At 43.4% G+C, this 25,366-nt stretch overlaps 1 protein-coding gene across 1 annotated transcript in view; it reads right to left on the reverse strand.

The window, feature by feature from the left end:
- Window positions 1–342: 342 nt before the first annotated feature.
- The window catches only part of LOC145397778 (synaptic vesicle glycoprotein 2B-like), an 82,336-nt gene continuing 57,312 nt past the window's right edge, over window positions 343–25,366 (reverse strand). Inside the window, exons 10-15 of the mRNA XM_080270804.1 lie at window positions 17,120–17,295; window positions 15,347–15,425; window positions 12,902–13,085; window positions 11,266–11,425; window positions 1,541–1,668; window positions 343–398 (exon numbers count right to left, since the gene is read on the reverse strand). Coding sequence (XP_080126930.1) covers window positions 343–398; window positions 1,541–1,668; window positions 11,266–11,425; window positions 12,902–13,085; window positions 15,347–15,425; window positions 17,120–17,295 — 783 coding nt within the window. The remainder of the gene's footprint in view (window positions 399–1,540; window positions 1,669–11,265; window positions 11,426–12,901; window positions 13,086–15,346; window positions 15,426–17,119; window positions 17,296–25,366) is intronic.

A 25,366-nucleotide genomic window follows, 5' to 3' on the forward strand; every position in this document is an offset into this window, starting at 1 on the left:
ATATATTTGTGAATCCCTCCACTGGAAACCACACATCATCATGGACAGTACTTGTGAACAAGCCAAAGTTAAATCACTAACCTTCATTTGCAACAAGGTAAGAGTAGGGAAAAAACATATGGCTGAAGAATAACGTAAGTTATTTTAATGAAAATAATATAGAAGCCCAACATGATATCCATGAAAAACATGTGTTACCCTTCTTAAATAAAATAAAAGATCAGCATGGTATCCATAAAAAAATATACATTAGGTGTGTACCTGAAAACTTCCTTGCCACCCGCCCTTAAACTATGAGCAGTTAGTTCAACATATACAGTACCTACAGTCGTGATCGGTTCTTCAGGTCAGTGCTGTTCTACTTGTGTTGGGCAGTAACAGGCCTAACAAACCACCACCTGTTGACAATGATTCTGCTAAATATTACATAATATTTAAAATGCCGTATGCGGGGCATGAGTTACGTAGAGAGACAGACAGACGAATAAGAAAATGAAGGAGGGCTGTTGTGTTGATGTGGATGTACTCGAACGCATTAGGAGAAATACTCTTGAGGTGGGTTGGCCATGTGGAGAGGATGGATAGTAAGAGACTGGCTAGGAAATTGTACGTGAGTGAGCTGGAGGGGGAAGGGGGACGGAGAGACCGAAGTTGAGATGGAGGGATAGGGTGAAAAGTTATATGATAACAGGGGGTATGAGCTAGAGAGAGGGCAGCCAAGTGGTAGAAGACTGAGTGACGTGGTGGCAATTCGTTTGTGACCATTCCTTAAGGAATTAAGGCATCGCCATCTAGCTATTACATCAGTCCATCCATCACAAAGTATTTAATGTCTCTTTTCACCAGGGTCAGGCCAGATACTGCTGTTACCAGATGATTTCATTCAGTTCTGGACAAACCTCTAGTAATGAAGGCTGTATATAACTCTCCCAGTTCTTTATTTTTTTTTTAATATATTTTTTTTTTAATAGAAAATTATGAACTCGTCTGTAGTTAACAATAACAGAACACAAATAATCGGCTTGGAGTTGTAAGGTCCTTTCAGGTTGAGTGGTTTTAAGAATGTGATAGTTTACATACTGGGATTTGCACCGGTCCATGAAACCCGTGGCCTGTAATTTACTTTGTTTTGTGGGTCCACTGGTTATACTCGTGCTACCTTCACGGTCCTGACTTCTGTCAGCCATTTAAAAAGCAAATTTTCAGTGGTATTTGCAAAGGAAAGGCAGATTAAAAGTAACCTGGATTAATGGAATAGGTCTATTTTCAGTTACAAGTTTATGGAAATGCTCTAATACGACATTTTTAATAGAAACAGATGGTAAAGGCAGTGCTATAAAGCAAAGCCAAGGTCTGATCCTGACCTATGACGAATCAGACATAAGGTAAAGTAAAGATTTGATACTTACCTATCAGGAGTTAGTTCTATAAAACAAACTAAAGTACTAATACTGTGAGGAGTAAGTCTTATAAAGCAAAGTAAAATACTGATAAGGATCTATGAGGAGTAAGTCTTACAATGCACAGTACTGATACTGACCTGTGAGAAGCGATGCCACCAGAAGCATAGGTATGGCACAATTGGTATCCAACAGGTAACCAAAAGCAACACCGGCCAGTATGGACGCTGCACTACCAATCAGGGCAGATACCGCTAGTGATGTTGCCCTTGAAAGTTAGAGGAAACTGGGATCTGTATACATGCTTTTATACATTATTACTGTACGTGTACAAAACATGACATTATTAATGCACATCAGATCAGGTCTAACACACATATAAAATAAATAAAACTAGGGTTCGTGGTCAAATGATATGCGAAAGATGAGGTCATGAGTCAGGTTACGTCCACACCAAATGGTTGTTGGTGAGGGTGGGAGTTTTGCGTTGCTGAAGCCCATAAAAGTTTTCGTCCATACCCGCCCACGTCAAGTGGGGTTGCTTTTATATGCTACAGAGATGCAAAACTCACGTCCGCAACCACCCACACCAGCGAGCAACTGGTGTAAATGCGACCTCAGCGAGCACTGGAATTGCTGAGTACATTCATATGTAGGGCATTCCTATCTTCGATAACTAACAGAATGATAACAAGATATTGCTGAATCACATCAATCAATATACAAATCAAATTAGAACCATTATTATCGGAAGCGTTTACATTACATCTTTTGCCTGCATTTTACAAGAGCATGTAGTTTTTATTACCACCATGTTACGCGGATAACGTGATTACAGTAACCTGTCTTATACGACTCCTTCCGAAACCAGAATATCTGAGGCTATGTTATCGCAGGCTAGAACGTTTAAGCAATTCAGTGAAACTGTAATGTTGTATGAAAGGCGCATAACACGGGCCACTCTATGCTCCTCCACCCACCAGCATCCTAACTCTCTCCTTACCTGACCATCTGACCCTTTCTGCTTTCCTGTACTCTCGACTGAATTTCCAGAAAAATCTTTGACTTGCAGTCTCGCAAAGTATATTCCTCCCTTTCCCCACCAATCACCATTTCCTCAGATCGTTTTGTTCACTCATCCCTGCACGCTAAAGCTTTTTTTTCCTCTTTTTTCTTCCTCTCCCCTCACATCAGGAAGAATAATCCTAAACTTAAAACTTTATCAGCCAACATACAATGCCTTGCACATTACATCTCTCAAGATTATACTCGTACGCCGCCTATCATACTGGCACACCAATCTGACCACGGCGTTCTGTTTGTCACACCCATACCTTTCTCTCTTCCCATGGTTTCCAAGGAAAAATCTTGACCAGACACTCTGTAAGGCCTACTTTCACAGGGTGTATTCCACTAATATTTGATATGAATGGAATTCAAAACCCTCATACTTCTAAAAAGATGAGGTAAAAGGTTTCTTGTGACCTGCGTTGGACGATGCGAAAGTCACGTCCCTGTGTCAAGACTCAAGACATAAGGAAGGTTGAGTTTCAGCTGCCCATTTCCTAAACAAGTGCAGAAGTCGTAGGTACGGGACCTTCATGGTCCTTCATTTAATGCCGTTGGTATGATGTGGTATGGGCGGTGATTGCTGTGTTGTGGTATTTTTTTTTTTTTTATGCGAGGAAGAAGGAACCAAAGGCCATGAGCCCGCAGTAACAGTTCCCTCCAAGAGAAAAACAAAATACAAAAGAGAGCCAAATTCAAGATCCGATCATTTTGAAATGCCTGGACACACTGCGTTTGAAAGACTGGAGATCATAGGCAGCAGGAAATACAGACAGAGGGAGACAGTTCCAAACTTGACCTGTTGCATAAATGAAAGACTGGGAGTAACGGTTAACTCTTGCATTAGAGAGTTGGACAGAAAAGGGATGAGAGTTTGCTGCCAGACGGGTGCTAGGCGCCCGTCGTAGAGGTGGAGGAATGCAAGCAGACAGTTCAGAGGAGCAGTGACCATTAAAGTAGCGATAGAAAAGAGATAAAGATGCAACAGTGCGGCAACTAGACAGAGGTTGAAGGGAGTCAGTAAGAGGAGGAGAGTTAATGAGACGAAAAGCCTTTGACTCCACCCTATTGAGAAGAGCTGTATGTGGGGAGCCTCCCCACACATGAGAGTTGTACTCCACACAGGGGCGGATAAAACCCCTGTATAGAGTCAACAATTGTGCAGGGGTAAAGAAAGAGCAGAGTCAGCTTAGCACACCCAATCTCTTGGAAGCAGATTTTACAAGAGATGTAATATGATCTTTCCAAGATAAGTCCCGAGTAAATGAAACCCCAAGCATGTTCAAGGATGATGCAGGATTAAGCTGAATATTATTAAACATTAGTGGGTATACCTGTGGAAGATTTTGTCGGGTAGATAGGTGTTAGAACTGAGTCTTAGATGCATTAAAAACAACCATATTATTTTTATCCCAGTCAGAGATACGAGTCAAGTCAGACATTAGGTGTGCCATAGCCTCATCCCTTGTTTGTTGAAGTAACTGTTGACATGGGCGTTGCGGGAACCTAATGGAAAGGTGAAGAGTGGAGTCATAAGTGTATGAGTGGATAGGGTTAGATGTACAGCTTAGAAAATCATTGATGAATAAAAGGAAGAGAGTTGGTGATAGGACAGAGCCCTGAGGAACACCACTGTTCATAGATCTAGGAGAAGAACGATGGCCGTCTACAACAGCGGCTATAGAACGACCAGAAAGGAAGCTAGCGATGAAGGCACAGATAGAAGGATAGAAACCGTAGGAGGGCAGTTTGGAAATTAAAGATTTATGCCAGACTCGATCGAAAGCCTTTGAGATGTCAAGTGCAATGGCAAAGCTTTCGCCAAAGTCCCGAAAGGAGGATGGCCAGGAGTCTGAAAGGTAGGTGAGAAGATCGCCAGTGGAGCGTCCCTGACGGAACCCGTACTGACGATCGGAAAGAAGGTTGTGATAGGAAAGATGCCTTAAAATTTTTTTACTGAGAATTGACTAGAAAACTTTTGAAGTACAGGACGTTAAAGCAATTGGACGATAGTTGGAGGGTTGGGAGTGGTCACCCTTCTTTGGGACTGGCTGAATGAGAGCAAACTTCTAGCAAGAAGGAAAGGTACAAGTTGACAGACAAAGGCGAAAGATTTTGCCTAGGCAGGGTGTAAGCACGGAAGCACAGTTCTTGAGAACAACAGGAGGGACCCCATCAGGCCCATATGCCTTGTTAGTACTGAGGCCAGTGATGGCAGAAAATACATCAACTGAAGAAATTTTAATATCAGCCATGAGGAAGTCAGAGGGGGGAAGAGATGGAGGAACAGCACCGGAATAGTCTGAGGTGGAATTGGAGGAGAAAGTCTGTGCGAAGAGATCTGCTTTATCAGTAGAAGAAATAGCTACAGAACCATCAGAGTAGAAAAGAGGAGGGAAGGATGATGAGGTAAAGATGTTAGAAAAATTTTTGGCAAGGTGCCAGAAGGAGCGGGAAGAATTCGAGTTGGAGAGTTGAGAGCATTTAGTATGGATGTAATTATTTTTAGTAGAGCGAACAGACTTAGCACGATTCCGGACAGAAACGTAAAGATGATGTGATTCAGGGGTGGGATGGCTCCGGTACCTTTTGTAGGCCCTCTCCTTGTTGCGGACAGCATTAGAACAAGCGTGATTAAACCAAGGCTTTCTTGTGTAAGTCAAAGGATATGAGAAAGGAATGTATGCTTCCATGCCCGAGAGAATAACCTCCATAATGCGCAAGGCACACTCAGATGGCTCCCGGCCATGGAAGCAATAATCATTCCAGGGAAAATCAAAGAAGTACTGCCTGAGGGCCTCCCAGTCCGCGGCTCCAAAATGCCACAGACGACGTTTCCCTGGAGGGTCCACAGGCCGTACCGGAGTGATAGGACAGGTTAAGGTAATAAGGTTGTGATCGGAGGAGCCCAATGGAGAGAAGAGATTAACAGAGTAAGCAGAAGCATTAGTTGTGAGGAAGAGGTCAAGTATGTTGGGGCTCTCTCCAAGGCGGTCAGGGATACGAGTAGGGTGCTGTACAAGCTGCTCTAGGTCATTAAGGATAGAAAAGATGTAGGCTTGTTCACCAGGTGGATCAGTGAAAGGAGAGGAGAGCCAAAGGTGGTGGTGAACATTGAAATCTCCTAGAATGGAGATTTCAGAGAAAGGAGAAATGGATAGAATGTGTTCCATTGTAGAAGTAAGATAGTCGAAAAATGTTTGATAGTCAGTAGAATTAGGGGATAAGTAAACAGCACAGATATATTTAGTCAGAGAATGACAGAAAAGCCGAAGCCAGAGTGTAGAGAATTCAGAATAATCAAGTTCAGGAACACGAGAGCAAGATAAGGCGTTGTGTATATGTGCACAACAGCCACCTTTGGCTTTGAAATGAGTATAGAGAAAGTAGGAGAATACAGAAAAGGGTTTGCTGTCAGTTGCCTCAGACAGCTGAGTCTCCGTTAGAAAAAGAAGGTGAGGTTTAGAGGAGGAGAGGTGGTGCTCAACAGAGCGAAAGTTAGAGGAAAGGCCGCGAATGTTGCAGAAATGAAGAAGAAGAGAGTCAGACAGTGGTTCCAGGCATTTCGAGTCGTCACCGGGAGAGGGGCGGATGGTGGAGGCATTTATGGTCCCCCCCTCCCTGGGGACTCCGAGGCTTGGTAAAGAGACGCCATTTTAAATGAATTTTGAATAGAAAGTTTAATGTGTACTGTGCATGTAGTTTGGTGTAGACAGTTAGAGAAATTTGTACTGCAGAGCATGCTGGCCTACTCTCTGTGTAACTAAGACACTGAAAAAGTTCAGCAAAGGGGGATGGTCAGGAACTAGTCCTGAGGGCTGATGAAACGGGAGCTCCAGCACTCCCTGTCATCAGCTTCCATCCACCTCGAGAGTACTGCCCTGCTCGACTGGTGCTACAGTCTACTCCACACATGGTATGATGTGGTATGGGATGTGATTGCCGTGTTGTGGTATGATTTGGTATGGGAGTGATTGCTGTGTTGTGGTATGATGTGGGAGGTGATTGCTGTGTAGTGGTATGATTTTTTTTTTTCATTATGCGAGGAAGAAGGAACCAAAGGCCAGGAGCCCGCAATAACTGTTCCTTCCAGAAAAAAAACAAAACAAAATACAAGCGAGAGCCAAATTCAAGATCCGACCATTTCGAGATGCCTGGACACACTGTGTCTGAAAGACTACAGATAATAGGAAGCATGAAATACAGACAGAGGGAGACAGTTCCAGAGTTGACCTGTTGCATAAATGAAGGACTGGGAGTAATGGTTAACTCTTGCGTTAGAGAGTTGAACAGAAAATGGATGAGAGTTTGCTGCTAGACGGGTGCCACGGGCCTGTCATGGAGGTGGAGGAATGCAAGCAGACAGTTCAGAGGAGCAGTGACCACTGAAGTAGCGATAGAAAAGAGATAAAGATGCAACAGTGCGGCGAAGAGACAGAGGTTGAAGGGAGTCAGTAAGAGGAGGAGAGTTAATGAGATGAAAACTTTTGACTCCACCCTATTGAGAAGAGCTGTATGTGGGGAGCCTCCCCACCAGTGAGAGTTGTACTCCACACAGGGGCGGATAAAACCCCTGTATAGAGTCAACAATTGTGCAGGGGTAAAGAAGGAACGGAGTCAGCATAGCACGCCTGATCTCTTGGAAGCAGATTTTACAAGAGACGTAATATGACCTTTCCAAGATAAGTCCTGAGTAAATGAAACCCCAAGCATGTTCAAGGATGATGCAGGATTAAGCTGAATATTATTAAACATTAGTGGGTATACCTGTGGAAGATTTTGTCGGGTAGATAGGTGTTAGAACTGAGTCTTAGATGCATTAAAAACAACCATATTATTTTTACCCCAGTCAGAGATACGAGCCAAGTCAGACATTAGGTGTGCCACAGCCTCATCCCTTGTTTGTTGAAGTAACTGCTGAGATGTGCGTTGCGGGAACCGAATAGAAAGGTGACGGTTGGAGTCATCAGCATATGAGTGGATAGGGTTTGATGTACAGCTTAATAAGTCATTGATGAATAAAAGGAAGAGAGTTAGTGATAGGACAGAGCCAGAGGAACACCACTGTTGATAGATCTAGAAGAAAGATGGCTGTCTACAACAGCGGCTATAGAACGACCAGAAAGGAAGCTAGAGATGAAGGCACAGAAAGAAGGATAGAAACCGTAAGAGGGCAGCTTGGAAATTAAAGATTTATGCCAGACTCGATCGATAGCCTTTGAGATGTCAATTGCAATAGCAAAGCTTTCGCCAAAGAAGGACCAGGAGTCTGGTCTGAAAGGAAAGTGAGAAGATCGCCAGTGGAATTCCCTGTCGGAACCCATACTGACAATCAGAAAGAAGGTTGTGAGAGGAAAGATGCTTTAAAATTTCTATTAAGAATTGACTCGAAAACTTTTGAGATACAGGATATTAAAGCAATAGGACGATAGTTAGAGGCTTGGGAATAGTCACCCTTCTTTGGGACTGGCTGAATAAGAGCAAACTTCTAGCAAGAAGGAAAGGTACAGGTTGATAGACAAAGACGAAAGAGTTTGCCTAGGCAGGGTGTAAGCATAGAAGCACAGTTCTTGAGAACAACAGGAGGGACTCCATCAGACCCATATGCTTTGTTAGTATTGAGGCCTGTGATGACAGAAAATACATCAGCTGAAGATATTTTGATGTCAGTCACGAGGAAGTCAGAGGGAGGAAGTGATGAAGGAACAACACCGAAATCGTCTAATGTGGAATTGGAGGAGAAAGTCTGAGGAAAGAGCTCTGCTTTATCAGTAGAAAAAATAGCTACAGAACCATCAGAGTAGAAAAGAGGAGGGAAGGACGATGAGGTAAAGTTATTAGAAAGGTTTTTGGCAAGGTGCCAGAAGGAATGGGAAGAATTCGAGTTGGAGAGTTGAGAGCATTTAGTACGGACGAAATTATTTTTAGCAGAGCGAAGAACAGACTTAGCACGATTCCGGGCAGAAACTTAAAACAAATGTGATTCAGGGGTGGGTTGGCTCCGGTACCTTTTTTAGGCCCTCTCCTTGTTGCGGACAACATTAGGACAAGCGTGGTTAAACCAAGGCTTTCTTGCATTAGTCAAAGGATATGAGAAAGGAATGTATGCTTCCATGCCCGAGAGAATAACCTCCGTAATGCGCAAGGCACAGTCAGATGGCTCCCAACCATGGAAGCAATAATCATTCCAAGGAAAATCAAAGAAGTACTGCCTGAGGGCCTCCCAATCCATAGCTCCAAAGTGCCACAGATGACGTTTCTTTGGAGGGTCCACAGGCCGTACCAGAGTGCTAGGACAGGTGAAGGTGATATGGTTGTGATCGGAGGAGACCAATGGAGAGAAAAGATTAACAGTGAAAGCAGAAGGATTAGTTTAAGGAAGAGGTCAAGGATGTTGAAGCCCTCTTGAAGGCGGTCGTAGTGTGCTGTATAAGCTGCTCTAGGTCATTAAGGATAGAAAAGGTGTAGGCTTTTTCACCAGGTGGATCAGTGAAAGGAGAGGAGAGCCAAAGGTGATGATGAACATTGAAATCTCCTAGAATGAAGATTTCAGAGAATGGAGAAATGGATGGAATGTGTTCCATCGTGGAAATAAGATAGTCGAAGAATTTTTGATAGTCAGTAGAATTAGAGGATAAGTAAACAGCACAGATATATTTAGTCAGAGAATGACAGGAAAGCCGAAGCCAGAGTGTAGAGAATTCAGAATATTCAAGTTCAGGAACACGAGAGCAAGATAAGGCGTTGCGTATATGTGCACAACAGCCACCTTTGACTTTGAAATGATTATAGAGAAAGTAGGAGAATACAGAAAAGGGTTTTCTGTCAGTTGCCTCAGACAGCTGAGTCTCAGTTAGGAAAAGAAGGTGAGGTTTAGAGGAGGAGAGGTTGTGCTCAACAGAGCGAAAGTTAGAGGAAAGGCCACGAATGTTGCAGAAATGAAGAGGAAATGAATCAGACAATGGTTCCAGGTAGCTCGAGTCGTCACCGGGAGAGGAGCAGAAGGTGGGGGCATTTTTGTTCCCCCCCCTGAGGATTCCAAGGCTAAGTATTTCAACGCCATAATTTCTTTTTGAATTTTGGAAAAGGATGTGTAGTGTGTACTGTGAATGTTGTTTTGTGTTGATAGAGAAACTTATATTGGAGAGCATGCTGGCCTACTCTCTGTGTTACTGAGATACTGATGTGGTATGGGAGGTGATTGCTGTGTTGTGGGATGATATGGTATGGGAGTGATTGCTGTGTTGCGGTATGATGTGGTATGAGCGGTGATTGCTGTGTTGTGGTATGGTTTGGGAGGTGATTGCTGTGTTGTGGTATGGTATGGGAGTGATTGCTGTGTTGTGGTATGATGTGGTATGGGCGGTGATTGCTGTGTTGTGGGATGATGTGGTATGGAAGGTGATTGCTGTCTCAAGGTATGATGTGGTATGGCTTCGCAATCGCTAAAGTAAATGGAAATGAAGCACTTCGCGTCCGAGAGACAGGCGTACTGCACAATGCCACACCTAGAGATGCTCCCGCATATAAGAATATGTTTATACACAAGCACAAATGAATATAATTTGCTGTTGTTGCTGTGCAACCTGTCTGTCTCGCCGGCCAGACCCATCAACCGTAGGCAAACGACCACCTCTGCAGGGCCGTCCCGTGCTGTGAACCAATGTTCCCATGCGGGTAACAGCGCATCGTCACAACGAGTGTGGGGGATTAATGTGGAGGTTTGGTTCTCTAATGGATGCCGCACCATCGTCTCTACCAAGGTAACAGAGGCACTACAGGAAGGAAAGCTCCACGTTACCCCATTATTCAGCTACGTGGATATCACCCTGCGTTTTAAATGGTTTCCTGAAATACAGGTCCACAATGGGCTTGTTATTCGGTGTAAAGCCACCCGAAGTGGAAAGAAGAGTAATAAATAGTGAGAGGAAGGATGGGAGAAGTAGGAAGAGAAGAGGGCGAGCGCAGAAAAGAAAATGACGGACATGGCAGCACTACATCAAGTGAGTGGATGATGGGCGCCCACACCTCCTCCAATGAATGTAAGTAAACATGCATATGACAGGTGGCGGTGGTGCACACGCAGTACGTAAGACACAATGAGTCTACGTACTATAAGGCAAAAGAAACAGACGCACTTTTTTTTTTTTTAAATAACAGAACGGAGGAAGGAAAAACAAATGGGGAAAAAAAAAAAATCCATACACCAGATTACTGGTGTCCTCTATTCATAAAATATCTGTAACAGTTAGACTTGAACAGTTGTGGGTTGAAATTTGGAGGAAAACAACTCTGGAGAAGCGAGTTCCAGAGAGATGCAGTTCGGGGAATGAAAGAATTCTGATAGGCAGAAGTTCTGCAATATGGTTGAGTGACATTCCAGTCATGAGCGCTACCAGATGCCCGTGTAGCACGAGGGAAAGCATGGAGAGGTGGCACCATAGACGCAACTTCGTCTGAGCATTTGCCAAAAAAATATCTGTAAAATAATGCAAGGGAGGCAACATTCCTTCTTACTTGCAGGGGAGGTAGTTTATATGTAATGGCAGGGTTGTTAATGATTCTAACAGCTTTATTCTAAATTTTGTCTAGTTGTCGTAATGCAACCTCTCCACAACCATTCCACAAGGGTGAGCAATATTCAAGCTGAGAGCGCACATGACTCTTATACAAAGGAGGACAGACATACAACCATCACATCGTTTACTGACTTGCTCCTATTCTTCCAAGCACGGAGGACAATGATAGAATCGAATATCTCAGTACATAATACACAAATCACTTACAAAGCCCATACCTGATATATGAAGGGTACAGTTCAGCTCCAAGACAATTTAGAGCATTGAAGGCCATGGAATTGACGGCCCCAAACACACAGCTGACGATCAGGTTGTCCACTGAAGTTTTTACGAAAAAGATGGAAAATGCCGCCAGTCCAGACAACACCATACCTAACACTGCAACCAACATCCTCCATTAGATTTAAATATTCTCTACGACTTTCCTCCTTTTTAATTCTATTTTTTCCTTTAAACGTTGAAGTTTATTCCTCTTCATTAATTGAAAGAGTCCATCATCATCATCCAATCCCCACTTACACGGAGTGGAAGGGATCCAGAAACGGCAACACGAATGTACAGAATCAGGAAAACTACCAAAAGAGGGCCAGTATAAATGGTCCAGTACATCCATCCATTTATCATTCAAGCCTCTGATATTTTAGGCTCTACCCAAGACGCCAAACGATGCAGAAAAAATCATGCTTTATAAAACGTTTGTAATAGTAGCCTACTGGTGAGGGACGCCTTCATGCTGCAGCATCGATGTAACGAGGCATTATAGCGGTCCTGTTTTTTTTTTTTTTTTTTAACAACAGAACAGAGGAAGGAAAAACAAATGAGTAAACAAAAAAATCCATACACCAGATTACTGGCGTCCTCCATTCATTAAATATCTGTAACAGTTGGATATGAATTGCTGTAGATTGACGTTTGCAGGGAAACAGCCCTGGGGAAGCGAGTTCCAGAGAGATGCAGTTCGGGGAATGAAAGAATTCTGATAGGTAGAAGTTCTGCAATATGGCTGAGTGACGTTATACAAACGTCCCTCATTCTTTTCGCCATCCCCGAGGGACGATGGGGTACTGCAGGAAGGAGGCATCTTTACCTTGCAGTCAACTGGGTTCAAGTTAAGCCTGCGGCTGCAATAACTACTACTACTAGAGTCATGCCGTCGACTACCAAGTTGAAAACACAGTGCAGCCCTCCGTACATACATTACTAGCTTCTGTCGTTTCTTTTTGTTCTTTAATTTCTATACTCTGCTTATTCACTAGTTCACTGTACATTATCCATTCGCACTTTTCTTGGTCTTCCATGCTTCTTCCCACCTTCCAACTCACTCATATGCACCGTATCACTTTCCTGTATACGGTATATTCTTTTTCTCAGTGTGACCACACCAAGCACACTATCTTCAACCCTTTCATCAAGATATTTCCTTGTTCCACATCTGTTACAAATCTCTGCATATTTAATCTAACTACCCTAAGCAACTCATCTGCATTCCTTAACAGTTGCATATTTACTGCTCTCACTCTTGACTTTCTGGATCCCATTTTATTCTGTATTTGGGAAGCAATAAGAATCTAAATTATGATGATGATGATGATGATGATGATGATGATGATGATAACTGAGTGGACCAAGTTAAAAATTAAAAAGACCCATATCTCTTGTACGGAAATCGGCTAGTTCAGGCTGATGACAATCGTGATGATTTAGAATGCGTTAAAAAGGTGAAAGAAATGTACTCTATAATATCTTTCACCAGTGAATTTCCATACAGTACATGTGTTCACTCAACATTCAAGATTTTGGAAATCTGAATTCCTTTTAAAAAAATCAAAAGCTGAATTATAAAATGTAACAAACCCAAGAAGAACTTCCTCCCAAATTTATCTATAAAGAGGATAGTAAAGATGCAGGTTGGAAGTGGAGCAGCAGCAGTGATGAGAGTGTTATATAGAGCCGCTGTGTCGATAGGAGGTTCTCCGGTGTCACAGTGGGATGTTTCCGTCACATTACTAGTGTAGCCTTGGAGCTCACACACGCTTACCTATACAAAAGTAAAAGCACACATGCGTAATCTATACATAACAAGAAGGAGCACTCACAGAGTACAACATCCATGCTCACCAACTGGTCTAAGAACAGAAGGTTTGACTCTTCCCTGGGACCTTGCCTTTCAACTGGTTGCTCTGAAAATCAAATTACATAATCCTTACCTGAACCTTAACCTTTTCATCATGTTTTGTGGAAATAAGATCAGTATTTCTACTGTTGACCTTGTCCTGTGCCCCTGCCTTTAGATCTTGCCCTGTCTGTGACCTTGGCCATTCTGTGATTCTCAAAATAGAATCCCTTTCTCCATGTCTTGCCTTGAACACTTTCACAAAGCTTGCTGTAACTCAGATGAAAAATGACTAAGTTAACCTTGCCATGTGACCTTAACATGGTAAGCCAAATTTGGTCCAAGTCAGATCAAAACTGTTTTAGTTATTTAGTTCACACACAGACACGTGAGTCAAATTAAGACCTTACCCTGTGCCCTTGACATCTGACAAAATTTCCACAAAGTCTTACTCCTTCGTTTTTGCTTTATTCTCAACTATCCCACCAAGTTTGATCGAAATCGGAGTTAACCTTGCTGGGTCACATTTTGACTTAGGGCTATGATCTTGACTTTTGACCTATTATTCCAAAAAACAAGAGTTCAAACACTTCGTTATCCCCCTACACCTTCACCAAAGTTGGTTAAAACCGGCTTAAGACTTTTTTACTTTCACACACACACACACACACACACACACACACACACACACACACACACACACACACACACACACATCTAGCAAAACATAGCACCCTCCGAGCTTATCCACGCGGGTGTAATTGCTGTTCTTTTGCCTTGATTATAGGTGGCAAGAAGCTAAACAATGAACCTAAAAAAAAAAAAAAAACTTAAAGGATGATTGTATGAAAGGAATGTGGAAAGCTGCAGACATATTAAGTAATCTGTCAATCTACTGTATATACCTAGGCTTTCCCCCCCGAAGGGAGGTAGCCGAGACAGAATGACACACTCACCGCATTACTTATCCACACTCACACATTTACTCATATCTTAACCTCTAAGGGGAGAAAAGACCGCTCCTCACCGCACCATACCGCACGATGGTCAATTGCGCAGTGCAATCCAGTGACATCCGCAGCAGGGCCCGAGAGCAGAACTAGTTTACCCCTGCCACATCATAATGGACCCATCCCCTTTCCCACACCTAAACTGATCAGCTGATTAGACCAGAAGCGGGAGAAGATCCCGTCGGGGTTGCGTCACCATTTATGCATTCACAATTTCTCTCCATCCATCCCTATTACGTGCAGCCACTCTTCGTTACCCTACAGACATCCCTGTCACATCTAGCACTCTCTTCACACTGTTCGTCCATTCTATTCGTGGTCTTCCTCTCAGCCTTACAACTCTCACATCAGATCCAGTTATCTTTTTCACTAGTCGCTCTTAATCCATTCTCTCCATTTACCCAAACCATCGCAACACTCTCTGCCCAACTCGATCAGCCAATTCCCGCATAACTCCAGTTCTCCGTACTTCATCATTTCTCACTCGATCCATACGCGTCACTGCACACATATTCCTCAGACACCTTATCTCCCTTACATTCAGATTCTTTCCCTGTGCTACTCACATACTCCATGTTTCAGTCTCCATATAACGCAGTCGGTATCACTACTCCCTCATACAGCTTTCTCTTTAATTCATTTCTAAGTGAACGACATCTAAACATTTTTTTCATTCCTTCCAGCACCTTTCCTACTTCATTCATTCTAAACTTCACCTTTACATCTATTCATCCATCCTCAGCAACATGTGGCCTTAAATATTTAAAACACTCTAACCTCTCAAGCAACTCACCATTCAAAACTACATTCATTAAGTAATATTACGTAATAATTCTAATTAAGTAATAATTCTAGTTAACCGTTACTCCCAGTCCTTCATGTATCCAACAGATCAGCTCTGGAACTGTCTCTCTCTGTCTGTATTTCCTATTGCCTATGATCGCTAGTCTTTCGAATGCAGTGTGTCCAGACATTTCGAAATGAACGGATAATGCATTTGGCTCTCTGTTATTTTTATTTATTTATTTATTTTTTAAGGAACAATCTTGCAGGCTCCTGGCCTTTAGTTCCTTCTTCCTTGCATACAAAAAATTTGGAATGAGAACCAGAAATAGAAATCTGGACAGGAAGGCCAATGCAGAGAGAGGGTGCAAGAAACCTCGGTGCAAGTCTTACCCTGGCATCAGGATGGTCATTATAGTACAATTCCAGCCGGTTGAACAGCTCAGGGAACCACATCCACAGGCCATAGTAACTGCAATACAAATACCAAATGCTGTACAATCACATACATAAGGTGGCCCAGTATACCACTTCTACTTCTTACTGCTATCTGCTGTTTAACATGGCAGAACTGAAAGAACTTTGGTATGTTTCTTCTGGACATACAGAATTCATTCTGGTATCATATTATGCCAGGAAGGAAAGTGATGGACATGTCTTACGTGTGAAGTACATACAGTTGAGCACTAAGCTAACTTTTGACCCTGATTACCGTACTCTCACTCCTGTGTCTCCCATTACATGAACCTGAGATGAATGCAGGTGAGGAAGTCATCATACGAACAACAAATATTTTGCGCCCAGACACTTTACTGAATACAAAGCCTAACCCTGGGAGCCAGCGCATTAAAAGGATACGAGAAGTATGGAATTGGAATTGGCTGCTCTCTCTCTCTCTCTCTCTCTCTCTCTCTCTCTCTCTCCATACTGCGAAGTCTGCTCCACAAACTTAACAAAACCAATTTGATGCAGCGAAGTAAATGATGTTGGTGGGTTAGGTCTGTGTCTTTGTGATGGAGTTGAGAAATATAAACGCAAGAGTGATAAGTGAATAGATTTGGTCTCTTCCAATGGGCTCTGCTGATATATTTCCTAATTATCGTTCATGTTTCTCTAAGGTTGGAACAAGGGCTGGAATGATGATGATGATGATGATGATGATGATGATGATGATGATGATGATGATGATGATGATGATGACGACGACGACGACGACGACGATGATGACGCCATTTTTTCCTGTATCTGCAGCATCTGTGGCTTATATGTGCATTGAGGTCCACTGAATTTTTTTTTTTTTTTTTTTTTTTTTACTCGCAGGGAAAGTGGCAACCAGAATCATTTCCTCGTACGAACCAGTACGAATCAGGAATGTGTCTGTGTCAGGAAAGCCGTGCATGTAAGAAAAGAATGTTGCAACAGTTTTGTGTGTGTGTGTGTGTGTGTGTGTGTGTGTGTGTGTGTGTGTGTGTGTGTGCGTGTCAGAGCCTGCATATGCCATTAATATAAGGCAAAATAGTGGGAATGTATGCAAGCATATTGTAAAGGACTACTACCAGTATCCACTTAAAATGGCTGCCAAAGCTTGCGATTTGAACCCAAGATCAACACACATGCAGATCAAAAGGTAAACACAGTAATCACTGAGCGGATGTGGCACCTTCTGGATCGTCCCCACCTTATGTTAATGAGCAGGTATGATGATGATGATGTTGATTACTATTTCTGGAAATAGATTCGCACATTCCGACCAATCTGGGAATCACACTGAGAATCAATCACTAAATATTCTGATACACATCTTACCCTCTCATTATCCCTTCTTCCATACTTCATAGCACTAACATTCAGGAGACTCCTTAGACATCAATACTGTATACCCAAATATGGCATGTGCTATATGTTAATTAGCTTTTTAAAGAATGATAACAAAGGTAGCTTTCAATCCCTCATTACTCTTTCCCAGATGATCATAGTACTGTATATGAAAGTAGTCACGCACTGATAAGAGCAGGGTCCAAACAGGATATCTGCATAAATTCATCAAAAAATAACACACACACACACACACACACACACACACACACACACAATTCAGTATGAGAAAATTAATTAACAGTATTAACAAAAATGCATGTAATGTTAGTACTTTCATCTCCAGCTTACCCGAATTCAATAGTAAACCAGGTAGCAAAATAGATGAGAGTGATACGAATTAGTGCTCGGCTGAAGAGATCACTGGCATGCCGCCACGTTGACAGGAACAGTGATGAAAACTTGCCCCAACAATTCTTTTCGGTGTCTACTTCTGTTTTCAAACCTGCAGTGTTGATTGATTTTACCTGGAAGGAATAATGGGGAAGAAAATCACAAAATGATAATGGATTTAAGGATGTATTGAAAATGAAGTCTTATATATATATATATATATATATATATATATATATATATATATATATATATATATATATATATATATATATATATATATATATATATTTATTGGTGGTAGATGGGGGCGCTGACCGTCCACTCACTCGATGTAGTGCTGCTCCCGGGTGTCTGCTCTTTCTTCTCCTCCATCCTTCCTTCCTTCCTTCCATCCTCTTCTGTCTTTCCTTCATTCCTTCCTCGTCGTTCTGCCTACGTGTGACTTTCCGCTCCCGCTTGCCTTTCCTTCATTCTTTCCTCTTCCTTCTGCCTTTGGGTGACTCTAACTGAATGAAAAGCCAAATGGTTTCCTGTACACCAGGAAACCGTTTTCTATGCTGGGTAGTAACCATATGGCCAAATTTTGGCGCTTGGTGGTTTAGCAGGTAGTTACTGTGCTTCAATCGGATTGAACCGGTGAGGGTTTATATCCAAGGGTTGGTTGGGGTTTATTGCTCACGTAATGCCACTGAGGGATGAGTGAGGCTGGTCACTCCCATCTTAAATGTCAGAAACAACTTGCTTAGCCCCGGGCTCCTACGCTTCTCATGGGGCAACGTAAGACTGGATGATGGATGGATGGATGGATGGATAGAGAGAGAGAGAGAGAGAGAGAGAGAGAGAGAGAGAGAGAGAGAGAGAGAAGTATCTATCAGTCTATCTCTCTATCTATCTATGCACACACGTATACCCAGGTTTAACGATGCAATGGGTTACACAAAAACCTATTCCCTAAGTCATGGAAAGAAACCAACATCCACCCAGTTCCAAAGAAAGGACGTTTCTCTGACCACTCTGATTACAGACCAATAGCTGTCACATCTTTTCTTAGTAAAGTATTTGAAATTTTAATTAATAAGCAGATAATTAAACGTCTTGAATCCAACAACTTGATTAGTGATAGACAATATGGTTTTCACCACGAAAGATCCACCACTGCCATACTCAATCTCCTGACTTATACCATCCATCAATCAATTGACCAACATGGAGAAACTCATACAGCAGCCCTTGATATTTCTAAAGTTTTGAATAGAGTGTGGCACTGTTCCCTGCTGTCCAAATTCCCTTGCTATGGACTAACATCTTTTGCTCCTCTGCTTTCCTCATATCTCAGCAACTGAAAAATAAGAGTAAAAGTAGATAATGTATATTCCAATTTACACTCAGTTAACGCTGGCCTGCCACAGGGATCAGTTCTGGCTCCAACCCTGTTTCTGGTTCACATTAATGATCTCTTATCTGTCACCCACAATCTCATCCATTCTTATGCAGATGACTCAACACTTCACAGTTCATTCACACTTAAACACTCTTTCACAAAGTCTAATATCTCTAAATCTTAACTCGGAACAGCCATCTCCATAAAGCATGACTTAACTACTATCAGTGAATGGGGACAAAAGAACCTTGTCTCATTTCATCCTAGTAAAACCAAATATATACAATTTTCTAATAGACAGATATTGCCAGATTCGCATATTACCTTCAATCTTACTAAAATTCCTATCTCCAAAAATACTAAAATTCTCGGTGTCTCACTTAACAATGCATTCAGATGGACCTCTCATGTCAGATCACTTGCTAAAACCGCCTTAAAGAAATTTGGGTTATTGTACAGAGTTCATAACATCTTCACTGACGAGCTATAATTTATAAGAGTCATATGCACTCTCACTTGAATATTGCTCACCCTTGTGAAATGGATGTGGAGAGGTTGCATTAAAACAACTAGACAAAATTCAGAACAAAGCTGCTGGAATTATTCATAGCCCTGCTATAATAAATAAACTACCTTCCCTACAAGTAAGAAGGAATGTTGCCTCCCTTGCATTATATTACAGATATTTTTACGGCAAATGCTCATACAGTGTTGCGTCCATTGTGTCACTTCTCCATACCTTCCCTTGTGCTACATGGGCTTCTGGTAGCACTCATGACTAGAATGTCACACAGCCATGTTGCAGAATGCCTATCAGAATTCTCTTATTCCCTGAACTGTATCTCTCTGGAAGTAGTTGTTTCCCCCCAAACTTCAACCTGCAGCTGTTCAAGTCCAACTGTTACAGATATTTTATGAATGGAGGATGCCAGTAATCTGGTGTATGGATTTTTTTTTATTCATTTGTTTTGCCTTCCTCTGTTCTGTTATTTTAAAGAATCGTTAGGCGGGATATTGAATAACAGGGTAGTTTTAACATGTAAAGTAATGGGATGTGTTTTTCAGTCTTGTGTTTCCCCCAACCAAGTCCAAAACCCACCCAAATGAGCCCCAAAAGCCGATCTAAATGGCCTGACGGCTGTAAAGGAAGGCAACCTAACCCTAACACCTGTAAATAACTCACTAAAACCAACAAATACAATCTGAAAATCATACAAAATAGGTTAGAAAATATCAAACTCCTCTCATCACTTCTTGTAAGTCCATATCTGGTCCTGATCATCATCCTTGCTATCCCCCCCCTCGAGGCTAGGGGACATGTGGTGCTCCCTAGCAGTCACTCATCCTTCTCAAAGCCCTCAAACCCCATCTGTGGGGGAAGGTCAGAGAGATAGGGGAAGCTGGTGAGGTGGGGTGATTGTAGCGGGAGACTGATGCACTGGCTTTAGGGGTGGTGATGGGGTGCGATACGATGACTCAGGTGATGGCCATGGGGTGCAATGCGATGGCTCAGGTGGTGACAATGGAGAGCGATGCGATGGCTCTGGGGGTGGTGATGGAGTGCGATGTGATGACAGAGGAGGTGATGAGGGACACAACTGCAATGGCTGATGAGGTAACGATGGAGTAAGATGTGGTGAATCAAGCTGTGGCGAGGGAGACAGAGGCAGCTGCCAAAGTGGTGAGGGAGATGGAGGCTGGGGCAAAGAAGGCAGCGATGGAGTGGCAGAGTGCTGCAATGGAGACACAGGTGACACAGAAGACAGGGATCAGCTGGAAATTAGGTCCAGCAATAGGGGGCGAGCAAGTCCTCGGCAGGAGGAGGCTCTGGGTGTTTCTCTGCTGGTTAAAGGCTGGGGAGATGCTCTGCTGGTTGAAGGCTGGGGAGATGCTCTGCTCGTCGAGGGCTGGGGAAATCATCTGTGGGTCGCTGGCATGGTGGGGGTCTGTTTGAAAAAGGCAGTCATTGTAGTCTGCCTGGCAGCCCTCTTCTTTTCCTCCAGCATCGTCCTATACACTTTCGTCCCCTCCTCCAGCTGAGTAGCTGTGTCTCTGTTTCATCCTGGGAGAGGGTCATGTGTGCGCATAAGCGCAATGATCTCATCCAGCCTGGTCACCACCTCCCTCTGAATTATCATGATGAGAACTCACTTCAGGGACGACCTCCTCCTCCTCCTGTGCCTCCTGATGCACCCGCCGAATCTCCGTATTGAGGAGCTCCTCATTTCTCAGCTCCTCCCTGTGGCTTTCCAGGACCTCCTCCACATCCTCCTCGTCGACCTCCCTGAAGCCTGGCTCGTCGGACAGTTCAACAATTTCCTGCTGCACATGTTGCACCGGTGGAGCTTGGACACCCTTGGGGAAGCCAGTGAAGGAGTGCGTGTACTCTGGCCACAGCTTCTGCCACACACCGTTCATGATGGACTGGCTAACTTCCCGCCATGCTGCAGTGATGCTGTCTATGGTGTGGCGTATATTGTAGCCTTTCCAGAACGTTTGCACTGTCGTCTTATCGTTGCTGTCACAGACCCTCACCAACTGCTGCATAGTGCAGTAGAGGTAATACGCCTTAAAAGTAGTGATCACCCCTCGGTCCATGGGTTGCAACAACAGCGTGGTGTTGGGGGACAGGAACACCACTTCATTGTTGCTTACCCACTCCTTCATCGCAGGAGGGTAGCTAGGTGCATTGTCTACCACTGTGAGAAATCAGTTTGCCAAATTCTCCCGTGAGGCATTCCTCTTGAGGATACGAAAGAGGTAGGAGTGGAAATGTGATGAACAGATGTTGGAAGTCAGCCATGCCTTCTTGTTAGACTTCCAAATCACCCTATGATTTTCCTTCACATACCCCATCAGAGACCTGGGGTTCTCAGAGTTGTAGACAAGGAGCAACTTCAACTTGAGGCCATCCTCGGTGATGCCTCCCAGCAGCAGTGTAAGCTGGTCCTTCGAGGCATTGAACCCTGACATAGACTTTTCCTCGGTTGCAAGGAATGTCTCTGAGAGCATTCTCTTCCAAAAGAGGCCACCATATCCGCACTCACCGCTGCACCATACATCTTCACGTGGTGAGATTAGTGCGCTTCTTGAAGTGGTCAAACCACCCATGGCTAGCATTAAATCTCTCGCTAGCAGCAAGATCCTGCCTCACATTAATTTCGTCCCATAGTGAGAGAGCCTTGCAGCAAATAATCTCCTGACTCATGGGTGCCTTCCTCCTGTTCTGGTCCTTCACTCATGTGCGGAGCATCTGCTCCAGTTCCTCCATCACAGGCTCTCTCTGGCAGGTGATACGGAAGGCAGATAAAGTTGCAACCCCCCCTGTGGTAAATGGCCTCCACCTCCTTGATGATGGTGGAGACAGTTGACTGGGTCAGGTGGAGAGCCGAGGCGACAGCACACTCACCCTCGCCTTAGTCGTGGCACTTAAGAATATCTGGTTTCACTTCCAAAGACACAGTTTTATGAACACACTTCACAGGAGCATCACCAGCACCAGCACTAGCAGGCTGCTTACCACCTCGACTAGGGTCTCCACTAGCATCATCACTATCCCCACCACGTGCAACATCCTTACCAGACATGATCACACTTATTTATGCCAAAAATCACACAAAATTACACCCACACACGATTACTATCACTGCTCTACTCATGGCACTGCTCATAGTCAGTTATGATGCACTACAATACTGGCTTGTGTAACATTGATGATGCTACGCAATGCGTGGTGGGCGAGGATAAGAGAGTTCCTCGCTCTTAGATGGCCAGCGCGAGAAGAACGATATGGGTGAGTGCAGGGTCAGCGATGGATGTGGGGGCTGTGCAAGCGTTTCTGCGCATCCCAGGAGGTGGGCAGGCTCAGCTGGATGAGGGAATGCGCGTGGTTCAAATTTTCCACCTATCAGCTGAGAACGCGATGTCAGAGGGCCCATCATTAAACCGGGATGCAGCCATCGTCCAGAGGAGTATGGTGGTATTTGTACCCCCATTGCTAAGCAGAGGTATCACATCTACGGATATATATATTGGGGTGGGTCGAAAAGGAACCAACTTAGGGTTGCCAGGTTGAAACATTATCAGAATGGTGCTCCTTTACAATGACAGTAACACTACAAAAAAAATGTTTCAATATATACATGCCCATTCCAGCAACTTGGATCTAAAAGTAGAGTTATTTCTCAAAAAACTTAGAAACACGTGCTATTTTTTCGGATGAACTAAAATGCAATTCCTGTGTTAAATTTCAATTTTGAAAATAAAATTAACATTTGAAATAATTGTATTTAATCATGTGAAAGGCATTATTTCATGAAAAAGAAAAAGAACAGCAGAAATGACATGAACAGTTGAACACATCAAAAGTCTTGTTTACTTTCACGCTTCAGGAATAAGCTGCGAGATCGCTTACATTGGACGAGCATGCCATGACGTGATTCATGCACAAATACTTTACTTGTGGTGGATGTGACGTCCTTGACACAGCGTTCCACTCCTTAGGAATGGCAAGGGTACACGTCCAGTAAGATGGGTTGGCTTTCAACCATTTGGTCCAGTCTATTCTTCAGCAATGGAGGAAGTGTGGCAGAAGAAAGCTTTACCAGCTCAGTGTACTTCTTGGCATCGAAGTTTATCTTCAGTGCCGATTATTCAAATATTCTAACTGAGGCTTGGTCATCATTCTCATTCATCTGTGCTTGTTTCATCAACTTGATCGCCATCGAATGTATACCAACATCTTCATCAGCAACAGCCGACAACAGGATGTTCTCTGGGTGACAGAAGTAGCTGTTATTGGCAAGCACAGCAAATGATCGCCTGATCCTCCAACAGCAGCTTTTGAAGGAGCTCCACCATGAAGAAGAATTTTTTGGCTCTATCCTGACACGAGCTGTTGCTCGTGTCAGGAGCTCGTGTCAGGCTTTCACTCCGAACCACACAGGAGCATAGTAGTTCACAATGAATGAAACGAGACGTTTTAGGGTTAAAGTCGCAATACACAATTAGCTTTCGTAAGCCACCTGGCATTATTTAGCGGTCCTGGTTGTGTACAGTAGATGGTCCCACACCTTCATTAGTATCTCCACTTGGCAATTGCACTGCCAGACATGCACGTTTCAGTTAGCCCTGATCTTTGCCGAGATCACTTACAACTCCTTCTGGTAAAATGAAAGTTTTTTCAGCAACACGTTCATAACCAACAACTGGAAGATCTTTTGGGTCAAATTCAAGCGAATGACCTACTTCTCCTCTGCAGCCACGTGGACTTGTTGTCGAACCATCAACTGCCTCAAAATACCTACGGAAAGTGATTTCAACAAGATGCAACGAACAAACATCCACTGTAATAGCCAAGCTGTGTTTTGAGCTCACGGATCACTCCATTTCTCTTTCCAGTATTGACATTTTCTTTTTTTATGTGTCCGACTCTGGGCATAGACTTCACAGCTTGCTCTCAAGGCCCAGTAATCCTCCTGCATGCCATACACCTCTACATGTCACCACTTCGGCGCTCACACGCACCGTCCATATTGAATACATGCTAGGGCTGTCCCATACAGGACTGGCGTATTGGCATTAGCAGGGGTATTTGTACGACATGTCGACGGGTCTTCTGGTAGATCAGTAAAGTCTGTTTTTATTTAATCCAAATCCTTAAACTGTACCCTGCCCCACTGGGGATTTGAACCTGGGTCCCGTAGGACTGTAGGCCACGTATCTACCGACTGAGCTACCGCCACCCCATCACAGACGATAGTTGCAATGAATCTGTTGAATCTGTTTCTCGAGTGACAGACATGACTTCCTTGGCAATACAGTATCTGCTGCTCTTCCACTTTCGGGAGAAACGTGGTCGATGTAAACGACGTCAGGAAAAGCAACTACTGAACAGTGATCTTCCTTCCCGATTCTCTGACCATCTGGGGTTTTCTTGAGCGTCTGGTCGATTTTTTCATCGAAACCGATACAAACGATCTCCTTCAAGTCATTTTTATGCTGTTGCAATGTGACATCTCTCCAGTATATTCTCTGACGGCGGAATTTACTGGGATCAACTTTATTTTCTTTGCAAAGAATATTCATATCTTTCAGTTCTTCATTCACAATGGTGCAGATGTCGCTATTGCTACACGACTCAACTCAGGATGGACTAATCTTTTCTGACTCTGTTCTGTTTGCTTCCAACTACTTCTGCAGTATCATCATCAACATACTGATCATATCTTTCGTCACAGGAATCGCTTTCGTCAGTACATGGTGTCATTATATCTTCATTATTTTGCCTAGTATCTCTAATAGACTCTTCACAGAGCTTCTTTTTCATTACTCCTTTTGCTGCACACTTATTTTGTGCTGTCTTCTTCCGGTCTGTTCCACCAATATACATTTTTCTGCAACTATTTTGGTCAACCCAGAAAGGCCACTCCTCAGGCAATATCTTGTCTGCTCTAGTGCAATGACACTCAGACCTCTCACGTGCACTGAAGTTTTTGAAATATTAGCAATGACTAATGTTAAATAAGGTGTCAAAGCTGGCGAGTTTCTCTATGTAGGTGTTGGAAGTCCTTTTGCTCACTGGATATTTTCTAAGCTCCTGTGGCTTTGCTATCAGGCATTTCACACGAATAACAACACGGGTGTAATCAGTAGATGAGATGGAAGCTTTCTCGTAAGTTCCTGCCACTTCAGGTGCAACAGTTTCCACATAGGCTTGGGTGCTCAATGACGGATTTGTGGATTTATGTTCCAAATATGCCCTTATGAAATCACAGCTAGTGGGCAACTGATTTACCGGAAGACTGTTTGATGAGCCGAAA

The sequence above is a fragment of the Coenobita brevimanus genome, chromosome 5 (genome assembly GCF_032717465.1).
Source record: "Coenobita brevimanus isolate Jiangsu-jjx chromosome 5, ASM3271746v2, whole genome shotgun sequence".
In the NCBI taxonomy this organism is placed as follows: Eukaryota; Metazoa; Arthropoda; class Malacostraca; order Decapoda; family Coenobitidae; genus Coenobita; species Coenobita brevimanus.